Below are 23170 nucleotides of genomic sequence, written 5' to 3'. Positions count from 1 at the left end.
TTTGTACACACACACACACACACACATATTGTCGCATAGGAGCACGTGGATCAAGTGATCATTTGACTTAGTAATCTCAGTTCCCCAACAACCAAACAAAATTTTTCTGTGTTCTAGTGTAAACTTTTTGTACTACTTTTTTGTAAGACTATTTTCTGTTTTTTTTTTTTTTTATCTAGTATAATATGCTAGTCATCAGCTTGTCTTTTGATAGCATGAGTGTTCACTATGAAATGGTTATAAATTGCTATGCGGAATGAACAGCTGTGAGCAGTAATAAAGAATTCTGTTATCACAACAACTAGAATTTTAGCTAGCATACTTAGAATTATATATAAGTGGCATTGTTACACAAAATAGCAGAGAAGGTCCTAAAATATGCTGTTTGATTCCTATGTAGGTCAATTAAATAACCCTATTAACTCAACCTCCAAAATAAGTGTCTCTGCGTTTCAGTGAAGATTAGTTAAGAAACACCATGTATTGTGTTTCAGTAATGCAGCTTATAAGATGTACTTTTATAAGAAATGTAAATACTGGTTTTTATTTAGTTCCATTGAGCTTATGCCACATCTTCACCAGAATTTTCTTGAAAATCTTTACTGTGATTGACTATATAGCTTTTTAAAAAAATACATGTTGATTTTTATCTCATTTGAAAATGGGGAGAATGATGGAAAATGACAGAGGACTTGATGTTTCAAATCTTTTCTTTTTTAGCATAGTATTATAGAAATTGAGGGGAGGACATGGCAGCCCACACCAGTATTCTTGTCTGGAGAATCCCCATGGACAGCAGAGCCTGGTGGGCTGCAGTCTATGGGGTCATAGAGTTGGACACAACTGAGCGACTAAGAACAGCACAGAAATTGAAGGCAAAAGGATAAGGGGGTAGCAGAGGATGAGATGATTAGGTAGTCTTACAGACTCAATGGACATGAATTTGAGCAAACTCAGGGAGATAGTAAAGGAGAGAGGAGCCTGACTTGCTATAATCCATGGGGTCACAAAGAGTCAGACAACAACAACACTACAGGAAATGTACTAGAATAGATTAGATACAATGGAGTATTGAAATAGGCAGGAAAACATTCATTAAGAAAGATCCCTTTGAATAATCAAGGTTATTCATGACTGCCATGTTATTATTTGCACTGTGATCAATAGAATGAGAAATATATGATCATTTCTAACCAAAAAATTCTGCACAAGTATTAGTCTGGAATAACATTTGTATTATGATCCAGTATATAAACTTGTGTTGTTGAAATACTAATCATTGCAGCTATTTTAGAAAACAGCCTAGGCATTTTAAAAAGTATTCTATGTACTTTATTACTTTAATCTTCATGAAAATCTTAGGAGCTATGTAATACAATATCCCTAATCTATAGATAAAGAAACTGAGATTCGTAGCAATTAGATCACCTCTTGTAACACAGCGAGTTAGAGTTCATACTTGACTTTCTGATTCTAAAACTTGAATTCGATGGACATGGGTTTGGGTAGACTCCGGGAGTTGGTGACGGACAGGGAGGCCTGATGTGCTGCGGTTCATGGGGTCGCAAAGAGTCGGACACGACTGAGCGACTGAACTGAACTGAACTGATGACACATTGATTTCTATTATAACCAGAGCCATTGGGGCCAGTCGTCTTTTGGTGATGTTTTTGTCATTTGTATTTGTGGTTTAATTTTTTGTCTTGCTTTTAAAGAAAGGCAATTAGGTGGAACGAAATAGAAAATCCTTGTTTCAACTGAATTAGGATAAATCGCTATCTGTGAACCATTTTTTATCAAATATCTTTCAATTTCATTTTACATCCTTTAGTGAACACCAGTGTACACACCAATACACATGAACACCTACATGCACATACAAATGTACACACATTCCCACACACACTTGAATAATTTCAGTTACTTCAGAGTACCTAAAACTTTTCAAGTAAAGCTCCGTGCTTGGTTTTGTCCATATCTTACATGTAATCATTGCAGACCCTACTTTTAGTTTATTCTCTTCATTTCATATATGAATCAGGTCACTTGTTGAAAGAAATGTGTCTCTTCTATTAAAAGATCTCATATGTTCTCACTTACCTTGTCCAGTTTGAACACAGAGAACCTTAAGTGGGGAGAGGGCATCATCAGTCATAATTATCCAGAGTAGAATCCACCACCTCAACAATCTTATAAAGACCCAATACCTCTAGTCTTCACAGCCTTCTTGGGAATTGGCTTAAAAATAAGAGAACCTAATTTGTCTGATTCTGGAGGAGACAAATCTGAAACATGCACAAAATTACAGTTAATTGCAGGAGACTTCAGGGGAGGGTAAGTAACCAGATTGTGGATGAGATCTAGCATGACAAGATGCAGCAAAGTGACAGAATAAACACAGACAGAATTAACGGCTTTACCAACATAAGCAGACAGCACTGACATAGAAGATTCTGCACCAGGGAGGCAGACACAGGAGAAACATAAATCCAAGGCAAGATCTCAGGGCAGAAACTTCTTGCTGAAGGACCAGACTCCTATATGAATCAAGGAAACAGTACCAGACCTGTTTCCTCATTTCCTCTGGGGGTGTTTTATGTTCTCTCTGCAGCAGGAAATAGTGGATAAAACTGGGAGCAATAAATTGGCCGTACTCTACTGGAATGCAGGAAGAAAATTTAGCAGCAATTCTGTTAACAAAATTCTGATAAATAGATAGCTATACTCTATGTCTGCTTGGAAGTTTGTCTTAACTCCCACGGTCCTTATGGATGAAATAGGAACTTTGAACCCGTTCTGGGAACTGTTAAAGCCTATTTCAGTTTTCATCTTGATTTTCTCCCCTGTTTCCTACTTTTCATGCTAAAACAAAGCTAACTTCACAAGTTATCCTCTCCTGAAAAAAACTAAAATACAAATAATTTCTTTATTGAGTCCTGAATTTCCACAATGTGTATGCTAACCAACTTTTGGCCGACTTTGTCATTTCTTTGATATTGCAGATGAGCTTTCATTGGAAGCACTCTATCTGCCTAACATCTGTGTTACCTTATTTATTTTACTGAGAGATTTGAGAGTTGAGATGATCTGAAATCTCAGGTTCCTTAAGGAGAGTAGAGACACTGAAAGCAGAGACGTGCAAAGAGGAGAAAAGGGTACTCATGTATAAGTGCAATTGCAGTTCAATTTCAGTTTATAATTTTGCTGTAGAAATTTAATTTGGTTGTCTCTAGCCTTTAACACCATTTTTTTTTCCCTAATGGAGGAACTCATGTTCTAATGTGATAGGAAAAAAAGCCTATTTTTCTATCAAAGGTCATGAATAAGTTTTATTTTATATTATTTGTATAGCTGAAATTAAAATTTACAAACATAAGAAAATAATGTCAATATTTGGGAGAAAAATTTATTAAGAAATCATTGTTGTCATTAGCAAAATGCATATTAAAGAAACTAGTTCCACACCCTACCAACTGAAAACAGCTAGCCCTAAGTGTACAATTTAAGTGTTAAAAATATATATTTTATACAATATTGTAAAGTAATTAGCACCCAACTAAAATAAATAAATTCATAAACATCAACTCCAAATATATATATATATATATTTTAATGTATCCATCGGTTTCCTTATAAAAAATTAAATGGAAATATCCAGCAAAGAAGCAGAAACATTTTCCATTTGCCTTGCAAACACTGAAGCATATTTGCTTCAGACTGAATATTCTCCTATTAAGAGGTCAAACTTAGTTTAACAAACTATTAACATAATGGAACCCAATTTTCTCAGACGTAAATTGACAAGGGTGAAATGAGTCTCTTCCAGCTTGAAAAGTCAGTTTATTTATCAGGAAGACATTGCACAGGTACTTTTTATGAACATTTATTGCTGTTGAAAATAAGATAAATTTTACTTAATGGTAATTATCAGAAAGGTTTTTGAAAACTTTTCAGCATAAGCCTACTTGACTAAACTTAACAATACTCTTAGAATTCACATTTAAAATCATACAGACGAGAGAAGTATTTTTCATGTCTATGTATTAGTACATACATACATGCCAAAGAATAACAGTTGTTATAATATTTGAAATTATACAACTAGAATTTGACCCACCATTTCCAATTTTATATATGTGGATATATCAACACACATATACAAAGCTGTTTAATGCAACCTGTGTATGTTAGAGTCCAATAGAATTAAAAAAAAACTATGAAAATGGAATATCTAAATAAGGGTAAAATGAGGTAGAGCTATGAAAACAGAATGTGTTGATGTAAAGAAACCTCTACAACACATTACTAAGTAGGAAGTGCAAGTGAAAGGTCATATTTACAATGCAATCTCATTTATGTAAATAAAATGATAGAAAAGAATGTATACACACACAGAAGATGTATGCCTGTATGCGGGCACCAACCTAACAATTTAGGAAAATCTATGAACTTTACTATTTTTCCCCAAGTTGACACACATTGCTTTTGGGAATAGAACATAGAATTGATTGTTTTCTTCAAAGTTTGTTAAGTGTCTAAATAAATGTTGAGCCTTACCTAGGTTTCAAGGCCAGTGCAATCTTCATAACAGAGATGGAGAATGAGAGAAAAAGAAAATTGAATTATACATCAGTTTATAAATACAAACCTCTGAAGTAAATTTGTATTTAACCCAAACTGAAAATGTGATAAAATAGTATTCCATCTCAATAAAGATTTTCCCAGGAAAAAAATGTTAATTTAACCTGAAAAAACTTGTCAATATAATCAATCACATTGATGATCTAAAGGAAAAGAAGAACGTGATGATCTCAGATGTAGAGATAATAGTTTTCATAGTCGATAAAGAATAGCCACAACTTATGTTTTTAAAAACCCTCAAAAATAGTATTTGCATTCTTTGTGGAAAGAAAAAAGTTTGTGCAAACTTTTTCTTTGTGGAAAGAAAAAAGTTATGCATTTATAATGGACTATTGTGCAGAAGCCAAACGACCAAAAACCAGAATTTATATACAGCACAATAGACATAGGATATGACAACCCACTCCAATATTCTTGCCCTGGGAAATCCCATGGACAGAAGACAGAGGAGCCTGGCAGGCTACAGTCCATGGGGTTCCAAGAGCTGGAGATGACTTAGCAACTAAACCACCACCACTGCCAGGCAAACATGAAAGAGATTTATTCCCTAAAATGTTTTTTAGATGAAAATGTCACACACACACACACACAAACAGCAATAATGTTTTTCAAGGCTATATGCATATATTTGTATGTCAGGTGTTTCAAAGAGTATAAAGTAAGGAGAGTCCAGGGAACGAGAAAGGACTAACATTGAGAGCATGGGTTGAAGGAGACAATTTCAGTTAGTAGTCAGTCAGTTCAGTTACTCAGTCATGTACGACTCTTTGCGACCCCATGGACTGCAGGATGCCAGGCATCCCTGTCCATCACCAACTCCCAGAGTTTACTCAAACTCATGTCCATCACGTTAGTGATGCCATCCAACCATATCATCTTCTGTCATCCCCTTCTCCTCCCGCCTTCAATCTTTTCTAGCATGAGGGTCTTTTCCAATGAGTCAGTTCTTCACATCTGGTGGCCAAAGTACTGGAATTTCAGCTTCAGCATCAGTACTTCCAATGAATATTCAGGACAGCTTTCCTTAGAGATGGACTGGTTGGATCTCCTTGCAGTCCAAGGGACTCTCAAGAGTCTTCTCCAACACCACAGTTCAAAAGCATCAATTCTTCGGCACTCAGCTTTCTTTAAGTCCAAATCTCACATCCATTCAGGACTACTGGAAAAACCCTACTTTGACTAGATGGACCTTTATTGGTAAAGTAATGTCTCTGCTTTTTAATACGCTCTCTAGATTGGTCATAGCTTTTCTTCCAAGGAGCAAGCATCTTTTAATTTCATGGCTGCAGTCACTATCTACAGTGATTTTGGAGCCCCCCCCAAAAAAAGTCTCTCACTGTTTCCATTGTTTTCCATCTATTTGCCATGAAGTAATGGGACTGGATGCCATGATCTCAGTTTTCTGAATGTTCAGTTCTAAGCCAACTTTTTCACTCACCTCTTTCACTTAATCAAGAGGCTTTTTAGTTCTTCTTAGCTTTCTGTCATAAGGGTGGTGTCATCTGCATATCTGAGGTTATTGACATTTCTCCTGGCAATCTTAACTCCAGCTTGTGCTTCATCTAGCCCAGCATTTCGCATTATGTACTCTGCATATAAGTCAAATAAGCAGGGAGACAATATGCAGCCTTGACGTACTCCTTTCCTGATTTGGAACCAATCTCTTGTTCCATGTCCAGTTCTAACTGTTGCTTCTTGACCTGCATATAGATTTCTCAAGAGGCAAGTCAGGCGGTCTGATATTCCCATCTCTTGAAGAATTTTCCATAGTCTGTTGTGATCCACACTGTCAAAGGCTTTGGTGTAAATAATAAAGCAGAAGTAGATGTTTTTATGGAACTCACTTGCTTTTTCAATGATCCAACAGATGTTGGCCATTTGATCTCTGGTTCCTCTGCCTTTTCTAATACCAGCTTGAATGTCTGGAAGTTCATGGTTCACGTACTGTTGAAGCCTGATTTGGAGAATTTTGAGCATTACTTTGCTAGCGTGTGAGATGAGTGCAATTGTGTGGTAGTTTCAGCATTTTCTGGTACTGCCTTTCTTTGGGATTGGAATGAAGACTGACGTTTTCCAGTCCTATGGCCACTGCTGAGTTTTCCAAATTTGCTGGCATATTGAGTGCAGCACTTTCACAACATTATATTTTTGGATTTGAAATACCTCAACTGGAATTCCATCACCTCCACTAGCTTTGTTCCTAGTGATGCTTCCTAAGGCCCACTAGACTTCACATTCCAGGATGTCTGGCTCTAGGTGAGTGATCACACCATCATGATTATCTGGGTCATGAAGATCTTTTTTGTACAGTTCTTCCGTGTATTCTTGTCACCTCTTCCTAATATCTTCTGCTTCTGTTAGGTCCATACCATTTCTGTCCTTTATTGTGCCCATCTTTGCATGAAATGTTCCCTTGGTAGCTCTAATTTTATTGAAGAGATCTCTAGTCTTTCCCATTCTATTGTTTTCCTCTGTTTCCTTGCATTGATTGCTGAGGAAGGCTTTATCTCTCCTTGCTGTTCTTTGGAATTCTGCATTCAAATAGGTATATCTTTCCTTATCTACTTTGTCTTTTGCTTCTCTTCTTTTCTCAAGTACTTGTAAGGCCTCCTCAGACAACTGTTTTGCCTTTTTGTATTTCTTTTTCTTGGGGATGGTCTTGATCACTGCCTCCTGACAATGTCAGGAACCTCAGTCCATAGTTCGTCAGGCACTCTGTCTGTCAAATCTAATCCTTTGAATCTATTTGTCACTTCTACTGTATAATCGTAAGGGAGTTGATTTAGGTCATACCTGAATGGTCTAGTGGTTTTCCCTGCTTTCTTCAATTTAAGCCTGAATTTGGCAATAAGGAGTTCGTGATCTGAGCCCCAGTCAGCTCCTGGTCTTGTTTTTGCTGACTGTATAGAGCTTCTCCATCTTTGGCTGCAAAGAATATAATGAGTCTGATTTTGGTATTGACCATTAGGTGATGTCCATGTGTAGAGTCTTCTTAGAAAATAAAATAAAAAAGAGCTCTGCCTTGACCAACAATGATAAATCTGATGTTGTAAGTTGATAGGCATGATCAAAGAAATTCTCTACACTATTCTAAAATAAATAAGGTGAAAAAGTCACATATATCTTGTACCCAGCATAGGCCTCCAACATAATCTATGAAAGCATTTTCTTTTTGGACTAGGTGTGGTGAGAGTTCAAAAATAGAGACACTGCACTGGCCATGTCCATAGGGCTACATTCCTCTTGGACCATTTCTGAGACTGTAGGAGAATCACTTAGACATAATACATCTTAGATTTCTTAGTCTGAAAAATAAGACAGTAATATTTATCTCTCTGGGTTTTGTGCAGATTCAATGAAGTGATATATGACCAGGGAATAGTATGAATGCCTCACCTGTAGTAAATGGTTTAAGGAATAGCACTCAACCATAAAAAAGAATGAAATATTGCCATTTGTAGCAACATAGATGGACCTAGAAATTATCATACTAAGTAAGTCAGACAAAGACAAAGATATGATACTGCTTATGTGTGGAATCTAAAAAAAAGAGAGAGAGATACAGATGAACTTATTTACAAAACAGAAAAAGACTCACAGACATAGAAAAGAAATTTAGGTTATCAAAGGGGATGAGGGAATAAATTAGGAGGTTAAGATGAACATACACACAATAAATATAAAATAGATAATCACGAAGGACCTATTGCATAGCACAGGGAATTATTCTCATTATTTTGTAATAACCTATACAGGAAAATCGGAGAAGGTGATGGCACCCCACTCCAGTACTCTTGCCTGGAAAAATCCCATGGACGGAGGATCCTGGTAGGCTGCAGTCCATGGGGTTGCGAAGAGTTAGGTATGACTGAGTGACTTCACTTTCACTTTTCACTTTCATGCATTGGAGAAGGAAATGACAACCCACTCCAGTGTTCTTGCCTGGAGAATCCCAGGGACGGGGGAGCCTGGTGGGCTGCCATCTATGGGGTTGCACAGAGTCAGACACAACTGAAGCGACTTAGCAGCAGCAGTATACAGGAAAATAATATGAAAGAGAGTATATGTATTTTTGTGTATGTGTGTGCATAACTGAATCACTATGCTGTACACCTGAAATTAATGCAACATTATAAATCAAGTTTTAGTGTGTCTGCCCTCTGATGCCCTCTCGCAACACCTACCGTCTTACTTGGGTTTCTCTTGCGAAGAGTTGACTCATTGGAAAAGACCCTAATGCTGGGAAGGATTGAGGGCAGGAGGAGAAGGGGACGACAGAGGATGAGATGGTTGGATGGCATCACTGACTCGATGGACATGAGTTTGGGTAGACTCCGGGAGTTGGTGATGGACAGGGAGGCCTAGCGTGCTGTGATTCACAGGGTCGCAAAGAGTCGGACATGACTGAGCGGCTGAACTGAACTGAACTGGTAAACCAAGTACACTTAAACTTTAAAACTTAGAAAATAAAATATTGTCTTCCCTCTAGTGCCACAATTTCCCTGTAATTTCATAATTAATATACTTCCTTTTGGAAGGAATTCTTAGGAAAGACTGTACCCACTTTATAAATTGTTATTCCTTTGTATGCACTGAAATCTTCAATTCTTTGGCCCTAGCTCTAAGTAGTAGAACCTGTGATAGAGCTTCTTATCATGACTAAAGAGCCTATCAAAAAGAGGAGAAATACTATATAAGTGAAATACTATAATAGCAGAAATGCTATAAGTGAAAAACTGCACATTATCTTGTTCAGTCTGCATAAACTCGTAAGTAATGTTTGATGGAACTATTAGTTCTGTCATAAAAAAGGCTGATAAATGTTGATTCAACTTCATTTTAGCTTTGCAGTCTTAGTGACTATATTATCATCTATATATTTTTTATAATTAACGATGGTGCTTGCTCTTTTGTTCCATAATTGGAGCATTTATTGAGAGATTTCCCACTGTTTGAATGATGTGCTTCATCCTCTATACTTTTTCCCTGCTGTGTCCCCACAGTTATGATGCTCAAAATTTATAGAGTTTAAATGCTTCTTGCTGCTGTTTCACATTTCTACTTACTGTTTATTCATAGGGTAAGGATAAGAGAGTTCTGTGTTAGAAGGAGCTTTTATATAGACGATTAGCAATGCTGAGAACATCCACTTATCTTTTGGTAACATTGATGGATTCCAACAAGGCACATGTAATACTGCTTAACATCACAAATGGGCCTCTTCATAAGAAGTGTTGACTGCATGGAAACAGTTGAAGGAGTGTTTCATCAGGAGACATTTCAGAGTTTATGAAGCTTGGGTTATGTGCATATTCCATGACAGACTGTTAATCAATCAGAATATCATATTCCACTGCTGGGACTCTGGTAGGTATTTTGTATTTAGAATGTGTAGAATAGAATATAGATCTGAGATCCTCTCTCTCTCTGTCTCTCTCTCATTTTTTTTTAATTCACTGCCAACACTAAGTGAAACTTAAGATTTTATTAGGCTGGACTATTACTGTTACAGTATAACAGGGTACCTGGTGTGTCTTAGGAAATAGAGCTGTTACGCCAACAGTTGTCATGAGTTTATTTTCTCCTTCAATGCCTGATGAGAAAATGTGCTGTCAATTAAAGAAGTGCATTGGGAATAATGATCATTCTAGAAGCCTTCAAACTAGGCTACAGGTATTTAATTTAAAAGCAAATTGTCTGTTTGAAGAGTTAGTATGTCTTTTTGACAAGAAGTATTAAAGCAGAGTGATAAAGTATAGTTAGTGACTTAGGGGTTTTAAAATCATTTTCCTCTAAATGCTAGCTGAAAATCAATTGTTGAATCTCTGTGCTTAACATCAGGTTTGTTTACAATATTTTAGTTTGTTATCATTCCACCTGAGGGCAGGCAGGAAACATACAGCTGAGTTTAATTCACACCATTCCCTTTGCTTTGTTAGATCTGATGAGAGACTTGCTAGCTATTCAAGTTTCATTTGTTGATGTAAAATGGCACTTCTGGACTACTGGTCAGTCTCTGGGTTTTTTGTTTGTTTGTTTGTTTTTTCTGGTGAGTTGGTTGGTTGATTGGTTTTGCTTTTTTCCTACCACTGTTTAGATTTTTACATATGACTTAATTGTAAATTTCTAAGCACAGATGAATATAGCAGAATTTGAAATGCCTTGTTTCTTGTTTTTAAAGAGTGATGCTTTATTTTTGTTTTCCATTGTTTGAAGTTTCTTTTAGGGCCCTCCTTTTTTCCTGGTCACTGTGGATAACTGGATATGATTTTTAAAAAGTCAAATTTGGTTTATAATATAATCCTGTTAAGGTTAGAAGGACCCTAGACATTAGTCAAAGTCTTACATTTTACAAATAAGGAATCAGACCCCCAGAGAAAAGAAATGACTTCCTGGGGCACTACAGCTGTCTAGTGACAGATCAACATCCAAAGTCTGGTCTCTTGACTTGCTGAAGAGTTCTTTTTCCTCTCCATCAACCCCGTTTGTTCTATTCCCAACTTATACGATGACATCTGAGCAGATTCTAACAAACCCTTCATGTGGACGTCATTCCCCAAGCTTGCTGGTTGATGACTTCAAGTGTTTGACAGTGCATATGACAATATAATTTATCCTGTGACTGCACAGATGACATCCTGCGAATACTACTTGAGGCTGCCACAAAAATCATCCCTGAAAGGATTGCAGCTGTCTCTGGATCCATAGCTCCCATAGTCTTCCTTTGAAATATACCCCAAAATGTCATTCTCACTGTTAAAGACAAATGCCAGATATGGTAACACAGTTATAGTTGCTAATTATAATGTCAATGGGATCCTTGTGCTTATCTGTCTATCCTATTTTGCTATTCTAGGTTTGTGTGCTGGAGAGGCAAATATTTGACTTCCTTGGATATCAGTGGGCACCTATCCTGGCAAATTTTGTACATATTATTATCGTCATTCTTGGTTTATTTGGAACCATTCAATATAGACCTCGTTACATAACAGGAGTAAGTACCCTTCCTGTTTTCTAAAAATTTTATTGAAATAGAGAAAAAATATGCAAACTATATATGTCTTGAAAATTATTTGTGAACTCTCTCTTTAAAGTACCATGTGTTTGTTTATATAGTTTCATGTTATATCTATAGTAATTAAAAAACTGTCAACTTTAAAACACTTGGCAGTGAGTACTATTTATTGGTACTTTATCAAAGTACCAATGAATTGTACTTTCAGCAAATATTCTTTTGTAATTACAAGGACAATAGAAATGCTATGTGAAAAATTATAAAGTCATGTTTTCCAATTTAACAGATTCTAATGGGACTTTTTCCCATTTTAAATAATTATATTTTGTCAACTGAATAAAGGTAGTTTAAAATCAATACAAATGAACATATAGTGTTAATGTAAAATTGTTAATAACATATTAGGGTGAACATTTGACATACTTGAAAGCCAGAACAGTCTGGACCACTCTGTGTCTTTCACAATTCTTTTTTTGGCTTGGAGGAAGTATTTTGCATTCTCACTCAAGTTAAACTTACTTAACATAAAAGTGAAATCCAACTGTGTTGTAGTTGCTATGGGAACCATAACTTAGGATTTTTTACTTTTGTGTGTGTCTAAGATCTCAGCTATAGCTCTTCATTAATGTAGATTTTTTTATTGCCATCATTTTTTTTCTACTTCTTCTGTTTTTTGACAAAGCAAAAAATGTATAGTGTCTATTTAACATTATAAAGCAAGTTTTTGATAAGGGCATTTATATGAGACAGTGTAGCTAAAGATCTGCCTTATTCAGTGCAAACCAACAAGCCTTCTTGGGTCTTATGAAGCCTCGTTCACATAAAAGATGCCCTCCTATGACCTGTTGTTCTCTCTGGCATCTGGAACCCAGATAAAGCTCATGGATACTGAAACAGGCAATATGGTGGCAGCTGGGACCAAGGGGTCCACTGTCTGGCTAAGGCTGAGTTGGGAGCCCCATAGTCTTCTCTGGGAACACACCCAGATGAGCACATGTCCTCTCTAAGGGTTTGCTTACATGTAAATCTTGTAATACTTTTTACAAGATTACAAATAGGATGTGTTCTGTTGCAGAGGGTTTTTCAATGCATAAGATATGATAGTGGTGTTCACTTTCTTGTAAAAATTGTAATTTGATCCAATATAAGTGAGGTGGTACAGTGAGTGGGAGTGGGTTTTCTGTAGTCATAATTCCAGGGTTGAAATCTTCAGCTACCAAATTCTGTGTGACTTTGGACAACATAACCTGACCAATCCTTAGTTTCTTGCATTAACAATGAAAGTAATGATTATATTGACTCAGTTCAGTTCAGTTCAGTCGCTCGGTCATGCCTTTGCAACCCCATGAACCGCAGCATGCCTGGCCTCCCTGTCCATCACCAATTCCCAGAGTTCACCCAAACCCATGTCCATCAAGTCGGTGATGCCATTCAACCATCTCATCCTCTATCGTCCTCTTTTCCTCCTGCCCTCAATCTTTCGCAGCATCAGGGTCTTTTCCAGTGAGTCACCTCTTCGCATCAGGTAGCCAAAGTATTGGAGTTTCAGCTTCAACATCAGTCCTTGCAATGAACACCCAAGACTGATCTCCTTTAGGATGGACTAGTTGGATCTCCTTGCAGTCCAAGGGACTCTCAAGAGTCTTCTCCAACACCACAGTTCAAAAGTATCAATTCTTCGGTGCTCAGCTTTCTTTATAGTCCAACTCTCACATCCATACGTGACTACTGGAAAAACCATAACCTTGACTAGACGGACCTTTGTTGGCAAAGTAATGTCTCTGCTTTTTAATATGCTGTCTGGGTTGGTCATAACTTTCTTTCCAAGGAGTAAGCATCTTTTAATTTCATGGCTGCAATCATCTGCAGTGATTTTGGAGCCCAAAAAATAAAGTCAGCCACATACTTTAATTGTTACAAGCCATTACATGAAAGAATCTCAATTTACCATTCCTCTTCCATTAGACTTTGAGGCTCCTCCATGATTTTATTCTAATAAATAGTGTTACTCTGAGTATCACCATATAAGTATATCATCTCCACTTGTGATAAAGTTCCTGGAATAAAAATCTAGGTGTGGATCAAAATTTTTGAATGGCTTAAAAGTTTTTTGCTTCTTTGTTTTGAGGAGTGAGTGGGATATTATATTGGGTTGGCCAAAAAGTCCATCGGGTTTTTCTGTAATATCTGTTTGGCCAACTCGATATAAAATGATCTTGGCACAATGCTTGGTATTTAAAAGCTTGGCTTTTTTTTTAAAAAAAATTGTGTTTATTATCATTTGAAAATAATACTGAGCTGTATAGTCTAGTAAGAGGCTGATAGGCAATTTGAAATAGAGTGTGGTAATCTAAGTTATTGGTTGAATTCTCTACTGCTTTTAAATTGCTACAGCTCTCAAAAATTTTTGTGAGGTTTCTGTGCACCAAATTAAACTCATCCTCTTAAATTACATATGCACAAATCTTTTCAAGATAGGACACAGCCTCCAGTATTCCATAAGAGTCAGTGTGCAATGGCATGCCTTTAAGATTGTTAGAACTTTTATATAATTGAGAGGATCTCTGAAATCTTTCTGAAGTCTTAACAGCGTGTCTTAGCACTGTATCTTTGATTTGATCTCGACTTGCAGACACCATTCTGAATTTGTTCTTTTTCTTGAGACAACATCTTTACTTGGAAAATCTTTTGCCCACTGGAGATGCTCTAAATGTGTAATTTTTATTTTCCAACCTAGCAAGTCTTCAGTTAACAATGTACCCTCTAAATTCTACTTGAAAACGGGACTGTTCCTTTAGCTCATCTCTCATAATATCATGTTATCCATAGCTAAAAGACGACAAATAATACTGTCAACTGTTTGCTTGGAAATCCCATTAGCCAGATCCTCAAGTTTGTAGGTATATTTCCTATCTTCAAAGTTACTGCAGGCAGTAGTTAGCCTTATTGTTCCCACAATAATTGTGAGTCTTCTTTTCTCCAGTCCTCAAAAACCATTTCTTTACTGTTTTTCCTGTTTTCCCTGATAGTCTTCTCACTGTCCTTCTGGCCTCCATCTGCCACCTTGTCTCAAAGTTAGTGCTATGTATTTTAGGTTTGTGTTATAGTATCACTCTTTTCTGTACTAGTTACGTATTTCTATGTAATTTCTATATAACAAAACCATTTCTATATATCAAATTAGTGGAATCTCATGGCTGTGATGCCATGTTGAAACTCAAAAGTTGATTCATGAAAATAGAGAATTTGCCATAAAAGTGGAATCAAGGGTTTTCAGTTTGCCTAAAGATGATAAAAAGAATTTTAGTTAAACAAACTTGAATGGAATCATAGATGACAGAAATTCCGGTCAAAGAAGGGTCTGGGTTTAGCAGGAAAATGCAAAATTGGTGACAAGCTGTAACTAACAACATAGTACTGCTGCAGGTAAGAAATATCCATAGTCTCTCTGTGTTCTGGATATTGAGATATTAACAATGAAAATTCTCTTCCTTCCCCTGAAAATGTTAAGCTTTTATGATCTATATATTTGTCATTTTACATCATAATATAAAACAACTCAGTGTAAAACTACAGATAATCACTTTCATCAGTTCACAACTGAAACTTATTTATATTTTTGAACATTTTCTTCATCTATGTGCAATTGAAATGTATCTGATTATGCTACATCTCAAATACGTGTATTAATTTTTATGTGATATCAAATAATTTTGGAATTCATATGGCTATTTCTTTGATTAAGTCCACACAGTCAAAGGCTTTAGCATAGTCAATGAAACAGAGATAGATGTTTTTTCCCGAAATTCTCTTACTTTCTCTATAATCCAGAATACATTGGCAATTTGGTCTCTAGTTCCTCTTCCTTTTCTAAACCCAGCTTGGACATCTGAACTTCTTGGTTTGCATAATGCTGAAGCCTAGCATGCGAGATTTTAAGCATGACCTTTCTTGCACGGGAGTTGAGTATGATTGCCTGAGGGTTAGCGCATTCTTCGGTACTATCCTTCTTGGGAACTGGGATGAGGATTGACTTTGTCCAGTCCTGTGGCCACTGCTGGGTCTTCCAGATTTGCTGACATAATATACACCTTGATGGCATCTGGGCTGGATGAGTTATAACCCAGAATCAAGATAGGCAGGAGAAACATCAGCAACCTCAGATATGCAGATGATAGCACTCTAATGACAAAAAGTTAAGAGCTGGCTTAAGACTAAATATTAAAAAAGAAAAAATAGATCATGGCATCTGGCCCTATTAATGCATGGCAAATAGAAGGGGAAAAGGTGAAAGTAGTGACAGATTTCCTCTTCTTGGGCTCCAAAATCACTGCGGATGGTGACTGCAGCCATGAAGTCAGAAGATAATTGCTCCTTGGCAGGAAAGTGATGACAAACCTAGACAGTGTGTTGAAAAGCAGAGATATTACTCTGCTGACAAAGATCCATATAGTCAAGACTGTGGTCTTCCCAGTGATCACATACGGTTGTGAAAGCTGGACCATAAAGACGGCAGAATGCCAAAGAATTGATCCCTTGGAACTGTGGTGTTGGAGAAGATTCCTGAAAGTCTCTTGGACAGCAAGGAGATCAAACCAATCAATCTTAAGGGAGATCAATTCTGAATATTCACTGGAAGAACTGATGCTGAAGCTGACACTCCAGTATTTTGGTTATCTGATGCAAACAGACGACTCAATGGAAAAGTCCCTGATGCTGAGAAAGATTGAGAGAGAAGAAGAAGAGCGTATCAGAGGATTAGATGGTTAGACAACATCACCGATGCAATGAACATGAACTTGGGAAAACTCCAGGAGATGGTGAGAGACAGGAAGGCCTGGTGTGCTGCAGTCCATGTGGTCACAAAGAGTCAGACTGGACTGGGCGACTGAACAAAACAGCAATTTCATTGTTTATTTAACCTTTTACATATTATTTTATATTATATAATATAATAAATATATTATGGTATGGTATATATTGGGGGCTTCCCTGGTGGCTCAGTGGTAAAGAATCCACCTACCAGTGCAGGAGATGCAGGTTTGATCCCTGAGTTGAGAAGATCTCTTGGAGAAGGAAATGGCAACCCACTCCAGTATTTTTGCCTGGGAAATCCCATGGACAGAGGAGTCTGGAGGGCAACAGGGATCACAAAAGAGTCAGACACACCTTAGCAACTAAACAACAACAATAATGTTATATATTATTATACATTATACTGTTTTCATGTTTTTATGATAAATATTTTCCTGTAATCATCTCCATAAAAAATACTGTCATCTTCATTTGTGATTTTGGCCCTTAAAAAAGATACCTAAATATAACTAAATAATATGAGCAAGTTTAAATCTTTTAGTATATAGTTGATAATTGTGTATCCAGAATCATTTTATTAAATTATCCTCCCACCAATGTATAGCAGAGTGTATTTCACTGCACCCCTTCTAACCCCTCATATTTTTTTAATCTACTGAAAGAAAAAGTGTCATTTTTATTCTGTTTCTTATCTTACTGAATTGAACTTTTTCATATTTTCATTAGCCACTTCTATTTCCTTTTCAAGGAATTGTCATGTTGTATTCATTGCTCATTTTTCTGTGGAGCCTTAGTGTTTATCATAACAATTTTTACATATGTATCACTTAGTAAAGATCCTTACCCTTTTAAATATCATACATTTTCATTTTGATTTTTATTATTTTTCTCTTATTAAAATGAACTTTCCCTTTGTGATACCTTCTATTTAGTTTTTTAAATTTATTTTTAATTGGAGGCTAATTGCTTTACAATGTTGTGTTGGTTTCTGCCATACAACTGTGAATCAGCCTTAAGTATACATATATCCCCTTTCTCTTGAGCCTCCCTCCCATCCTACTCCCATCCCAGCCCTCTAGGTTATCACAGAGTGTAATGATGTGTTCATTACCTGTAGGCCTAATTTTGCTAAAACAAAAAGGCAGATGCCCAAAAATGGAGGCTAAGAAAAAAAGTGTCACTTTCCACATTTGCTATTTGTAGAGAGTTTCAATTTATTGATGGGCACATATTATTCTATTTAATTGAAAGCTTCCTCCCTGCCTAAAATAAGCAGGTGGGCATCCTTGAAACACTCAGCACAGTAGCAGCAAATAAAATTTAGAGTATTGGTAATGAGTTTCATCTCCTTAACTAATTTTCTCTTTCATAAGAGCAAAGAAGAAAAATTTACAACAGTTAATTGGGACAAGAACTCATTAGTACCCTTTGAAGGCCTCTGGCATTTCAAAGAATATAATATGTTGAAGTGAAATTAAATGGATGATTTCAATTCCAAGCAAAGGACATTTGAAGCAAGAATCCATAAAAGCATCTGTATTGCATAACTCTATAGCATCAAGAGTCCCGAAGAAAAGCCCAGTTTAACTTTGGTGGAATAATTCATACATAAATACATACAAATAGCTCCCATGAAAGAATTACCTTATGTCATAAATGAAATTGCAAAATATATCTTCATTTGGGCTAAAGACACTGGCAAGCAGAATATGATTTGAGATATCCAGTAGTTATTAGTTAATGACAAAAAATGTTGATGAATTGCATGCTTTCAATTGTCTAAAATAATCTGAGGGGTATGTGGTTCCTAACTGGGAAAGGCACAGCAACTCTTTGGTGATATTACCACAAGATATGTTGTCGTAGCTCTCATTATTTTTTCTTCCTTTTTTTCTTTTTTCCCTCTCTTCTTTCCTTCCTTCCTTTTCTTTCCACTTTCCTTCTCCCCACCCTCCTTCCCTACCTTTCTCTGTACATAACCAAGTTGTTTTGAAAGAAAGAAGAATACCTTGCAGAGTTTGGAACCACTGACTTGGTCAGTTAAACTCATCCCAAAACTAGAAATGAATTCAAAATAGCTAAAAATCCATTACTCAGATTTCATAAAAACAACAGAAGAGAACAACATACCAAAATCACAGTTAATATTTATAGGAATCATATATCTTCTTTTCTTACCATTTCTATTACCATTCACAGGTGCTACTAGATTACTTCCTCTACAAATCCTACAAACCTCACATTAACTTTATAAATTTTCTGTCAAACTCATGTAAGTAGGAAATAGCAGAGTCGGGATATGGACCCACGCTCTTAACCAAAGCCATACTCTTAACTACCATACTGAACTGCCTTTTATGTGCACAGCTCAAAGGGCCATAACTTATCTGACAAATGAAAACAGGTTTTGTTAAGATTTTGGCAAATCCAAAATCTGTCATGACATTTGTCGTTTGAAGAGCAGTTAGATTTTAAATTGTTGTCTGCCATTCTTATATCAAGGTTAATGGTTTTTGCTATATATTTAGTGAGGAAATAACCTTATGTCTCCAGAATTAAGAACGCAAAACCCTAATGATGCACATTTTATTTTTGCAGAAGGACAGTATCATAGGGTATCCTTAATTTCCAGAAATAATGAATTAAAATGGTATTTAAAAATTGTTTCTTATGGCAATCAACATTTGATAATGGTAATTCATATATATACACATGTACATATGTATATATGTAAACATAATTTGCATATGATTTATAGTATATATTAATTAAGAACAAAAGTATCTCCACATTTATTTGCAAGGAGCTTTAAATAGCTGTTGGGAGAATTCATTTCTATATAATTGAAAAAATACCCTCATTATATACCAAAATATGCATGTATGTATATTACTGATCCTATAGAGTTTTTCCATGACATCAGTTTAGGTTATAATAAGTAATCCAAATTAAACAAGTGGGAAAAACTGGGATCAGTATCCTCTTTTGTTACCAAAAAGATCAAGAGATTAAAATAGTATGTGACGTGATGTGAAAGTTGCTCAGTTATGTCCAACTCTTTGCGTTATGTACAACAGTTATGTACTTTGCATTATGTACAACAACAGTTATGTACAACTCCTGGACTGTAGCCTGCCAGGCTCCCCTCTCCATGGAATTCTCCAGGCAAGAATACTGGAGTGGGTTGCCATTCCCTTCTCCAAGGGATTTTCCCGACCCAGGGATTGAACCTGGATCTCCTGCATTGCAGGCAGATTCTTTACTGTCTGAACCAGCAGGAAAGTCCTCTAAAATAGTATGGTTGCATCTAATTTCAGGAAGCAGGAACATGATGTTTAGAAAGAGAAGCCAATATTCATGAATTGTCATTCCTTGGTTTTTTTAAAAATAATGAACTATTAGACTGTCATTAAACTTCTACTCATTCTTCTGAAATAATGAAGAATTGAATATTGCTTTCAGTTTGCATGTTAAAATTTTAGATGAATAATTTCACATTGTTGCTGAGTACTAAACTTTGGTTCCTCAGTTTGAGACACTTTTTTTTCCTACAATTGTTATTCAACATATTAATACTGGTTTATCAATGAGTATTTCTTTGTGAATTGACACACATCCTTCTCTCCTTTGAGGGATGGCAGAGCATAAAAAGACATCAATGAGGCAGCTTCAAACAACATGTCATCTGTTTTGACTTCCTTAATTTTGCTTTTCCTTGAGCCAGTTTATTAAAAGAAAGGAAACCCATGTCATCTGGGACATGTCTTGAAGGCCACATGGAGGTATCAGAAAACAAAGCTGAGACCTATTTCATAAAACCATTCTGTTATGGCAGTTTGGGACATGTATAGACTCCTCAGAGGGTGCGCAAGGGCAAATAGAAACTGAATTTGTATGGGGAAAAAAAAAAAATCCATGTTTTTGGAATTTACTATTTACTGATAATCAGCCATGATTTGAATTTTAAGTTTTTAAGGAGCTCAGGTCCCCATGGAGCCTATGACCAATAGCAATAAATGAGGAGTAAGTTCTGTGTCCTACTTCCAGGTCATGTGTTTCTTTCACTCTAGTTCTATGACTGTCCTAAAAATTTGTGTACTCTGTTTGGCCATTTCTAGGAAATTGTTAATCTATGTTTAGGCAGTTGTTTTGAGTATTTGATTCATTTTTTGCAGGAGGAAGTATCCAAAAGAAAATGTATTGCAGATGAAGCATTAAAAATGCACACTTTCCTTTCAGGACAGAAAATCAATGTAGATTAGAGATGAAAAGACTTGAGATAGTAGTAAATTAACATTGCTTCTAATGACTTAGTAGTCGTGAAAATAAGTCTTTTCCCATAAGCCTGGGAGGGGGAAAAAACATCATTACAAGTTTTATGGATTTAGCCTCTAGTTCTAAAATAAATGTAATAATGCAACATGGTAAATGCAATTTATTCTCAAAAGGATGTATTCCCTTAGGGAATTGTGGGCCATTTATTCTATGAGAATATACTTGTGCTCACGTTCTGTTGTTAGGCTGTGACCAAAGATTTATAGAATGTGGCAAATATAAGTAATTACATTTTAACAGTCTAAATAATTCCTGTTTGTAAGTCATCAAATAATTTTTGGAAAAAATTTCTGAGGAGAGACATGAGATAGATCAGTTCAGTTCAGTTGCTCAGTTGTGTCTGACTCTTTGCGACCCCATGGGCTGCAGCACACCAAGCTTCCCTGTCCATCACCAACTGCCGGAGCTTGCTCAAACTCATTTCCATCGAGTCAGTGATGCCATCCAACCATCTCATCCTCTCGCTGTCCCCTTCTCCTCCTGCCTTCAATCTTACCCAGCATCAGGGTCTTTTCCAATGAATCAATTCTTCACATCAGGTGGCCAAAGTATTGGAGTTTCAGCTTCAGCATCAGTCCTTCCAAAGAATATTCAGGACTGATCTCCTTTAGGATGGACTGGTTGGATCTCCTTGCAGTCCAAGGGACTCTCAAGAGTCTTGTCCAATACCACAGTTAAAAAGCATCAATTCTTCGGCGCTCAGCTTTCTTTATAATCCAGAATTTCGAAAACAAAATGTAAAATTAGACTCATAATAAGACAAAAATCCTCTTCCTTGCCTTTCTCCAGCTGTTCCTAGCTGTTTCTCTTCATAGTTCCTGAGCGGTCTATATATAGACATGTCAGAGGGTCTGTAAAAGAAAAATCATTTTACTCTAATTTATTTTTGGATCACACTGTTAGACAGTCCCCCTCCCAAATCTCCCCTTCCCACTGGAGTTTGTCTTTCTTTAATTCTTGAAAGTGAGAAAACAGTCTTTTTCAAAAAAAAAAAAAAATTCTATTTCCATTTCTTACTCATTCTATTCATATTTTGGAAACTCATTGCTTTCCTATTTGAGTTTAGGCCATTTTCTTTTGATTTGACCATGATTGTATGAGTAACATTTTGCTTTTAGGTTAGGCTCTTCTTCCCTGGAGATGTCACTCGCTCCAGTCTAAATTGGTGGCTCTTCAGGCTTATTACACATCCATCTATTCTTCTCTGCATCCCCTGAGTTAGATTCATGCTTTCTTAGATCCTACCTATTTTCTTTCTAATATTCTTCACACAAATTTCTGAGAAAGCTTGTTCAGGAGATAAACTTTCTGAGTTTATTCTACCTTTACACTTGAGTGATAGGTTTACTAGAGGCAGAATTCACGGGTGAGAATCAATCTTCCTTCGAGCACTGAAGTAATTTTCAATTGTGTTCTAGGAAGCAAGGTTACTGATGGGAAGTCGGAATCAATCTGTTCTTCATTCTTTTGTAGATAACTTGAAAAAAAATCTTGCAATATTCATTTCATAAGGGTTGTCTTACCATTTCCAAAGCAGGTGTCTGAGTGTGGACCTAATTGAAAATTTTGTAGGCCTGTTTGATTTGAAAGCATGAACACCTTCAACTCTGGATTGTTTGTGTATCTATCATTTTGATGATTCTCTATGCTTTTGACAATTTGACTTTATCCTCAGGTGATTTCACTTAACAGTTACTATGTATTATAACTCTGCTTATTTACTTATTTAAAAAAAAATCTCATCTTTTTCTCTAGGGGATTAAATGCTTCTCTGTTTCCAAAGGTGGTGGAGGGACTGTGCTTGTTTTCCAGCCCACTTTTACACTCACTGTTATTCATATGTTCCTTTCTCAAGTCTCTAGATGATAAAGAATTCTGCCTAGTAGTTTATCTTCCTCTGTATCTGCGGCTCATCCATACATACTGTGAACTGTCAGTTGCTCCACTCTGCTTATTAATGAGCACTTAAATGTCCAGTCTTCCTCTTCCGGCAGTTGATTGAAATAGCTCTATTTTGCTGCTCATAATTTTAGGGCTGTACAGGTTGCATGCTGTTTGCCTTTTTGAATCAAAAGTGGAACAGTAACTATTAAAGTCTGTTAGGTGGTGCTAGTGGTAAAGAACCCGCCTGCCAAGGCAGGAGACATTAGAGACATGAATTCAGTCCCTGGGTTGGGAAGATCCCCTGGAGGAGGAAATGATACCCCACTCCATATACTTCCTTGGAGAATCCCATGGACAGAGGAGCCTGGTGGACTACAGTCCATGGGGTTGCAAAGACTTGGACACAACTGAAGTGACTTAGCATGCACACACACACAGCATATTTTATTTTGAGATTGTTTCCTTTTTCAGGGAGATCTG

General features: G+C 36.5%; 1 protein-coding gene across 1 annotated transcript in view; it reads left to right on the top strand.

Annotated features, from left to right (window-relative positions):
* NKAIN2 (sodium/potassium transporting ATPase interacting 2) overlaps nt 1-23170 on the top strand; it is a 635629-nt gene that overhangs the window by 31094 nt on the left and 581365 nt on the right. The window contains exon 2 of the mRNA XM_081530500.1: nt 11498-11635. Coding sequence (XP_081386626.1) covers nt 11498-11635 — 138 coding nt within the window. The remainder of the gene's footprint in view (nt 1-11497; nt 11636-23170) is intronic.

The sequence above is a fragment of the Giraffa tippelskirchi genome, chromosome 9, assembly GCF_054371585.1.
Source record: "Giraffa tippelskirchi isolate mGirTip1 chromosome 9, T2T-mGirTip1v1.2.pri, whole genome shotgun sequence".
Taxonomy (NCBI): domain Eukaryota; kingdom Metazoa; phylum Chordata; class Mammalia; order Artiodactyla; family Giraffidae; genus Giraffa; species Giraffa tippelskirchi.
The sequence above is the reverse complement of the archived record's forward strand: the minus strand, read 5'-3'. Positions and strand labels throughout refer to the sequence as shown.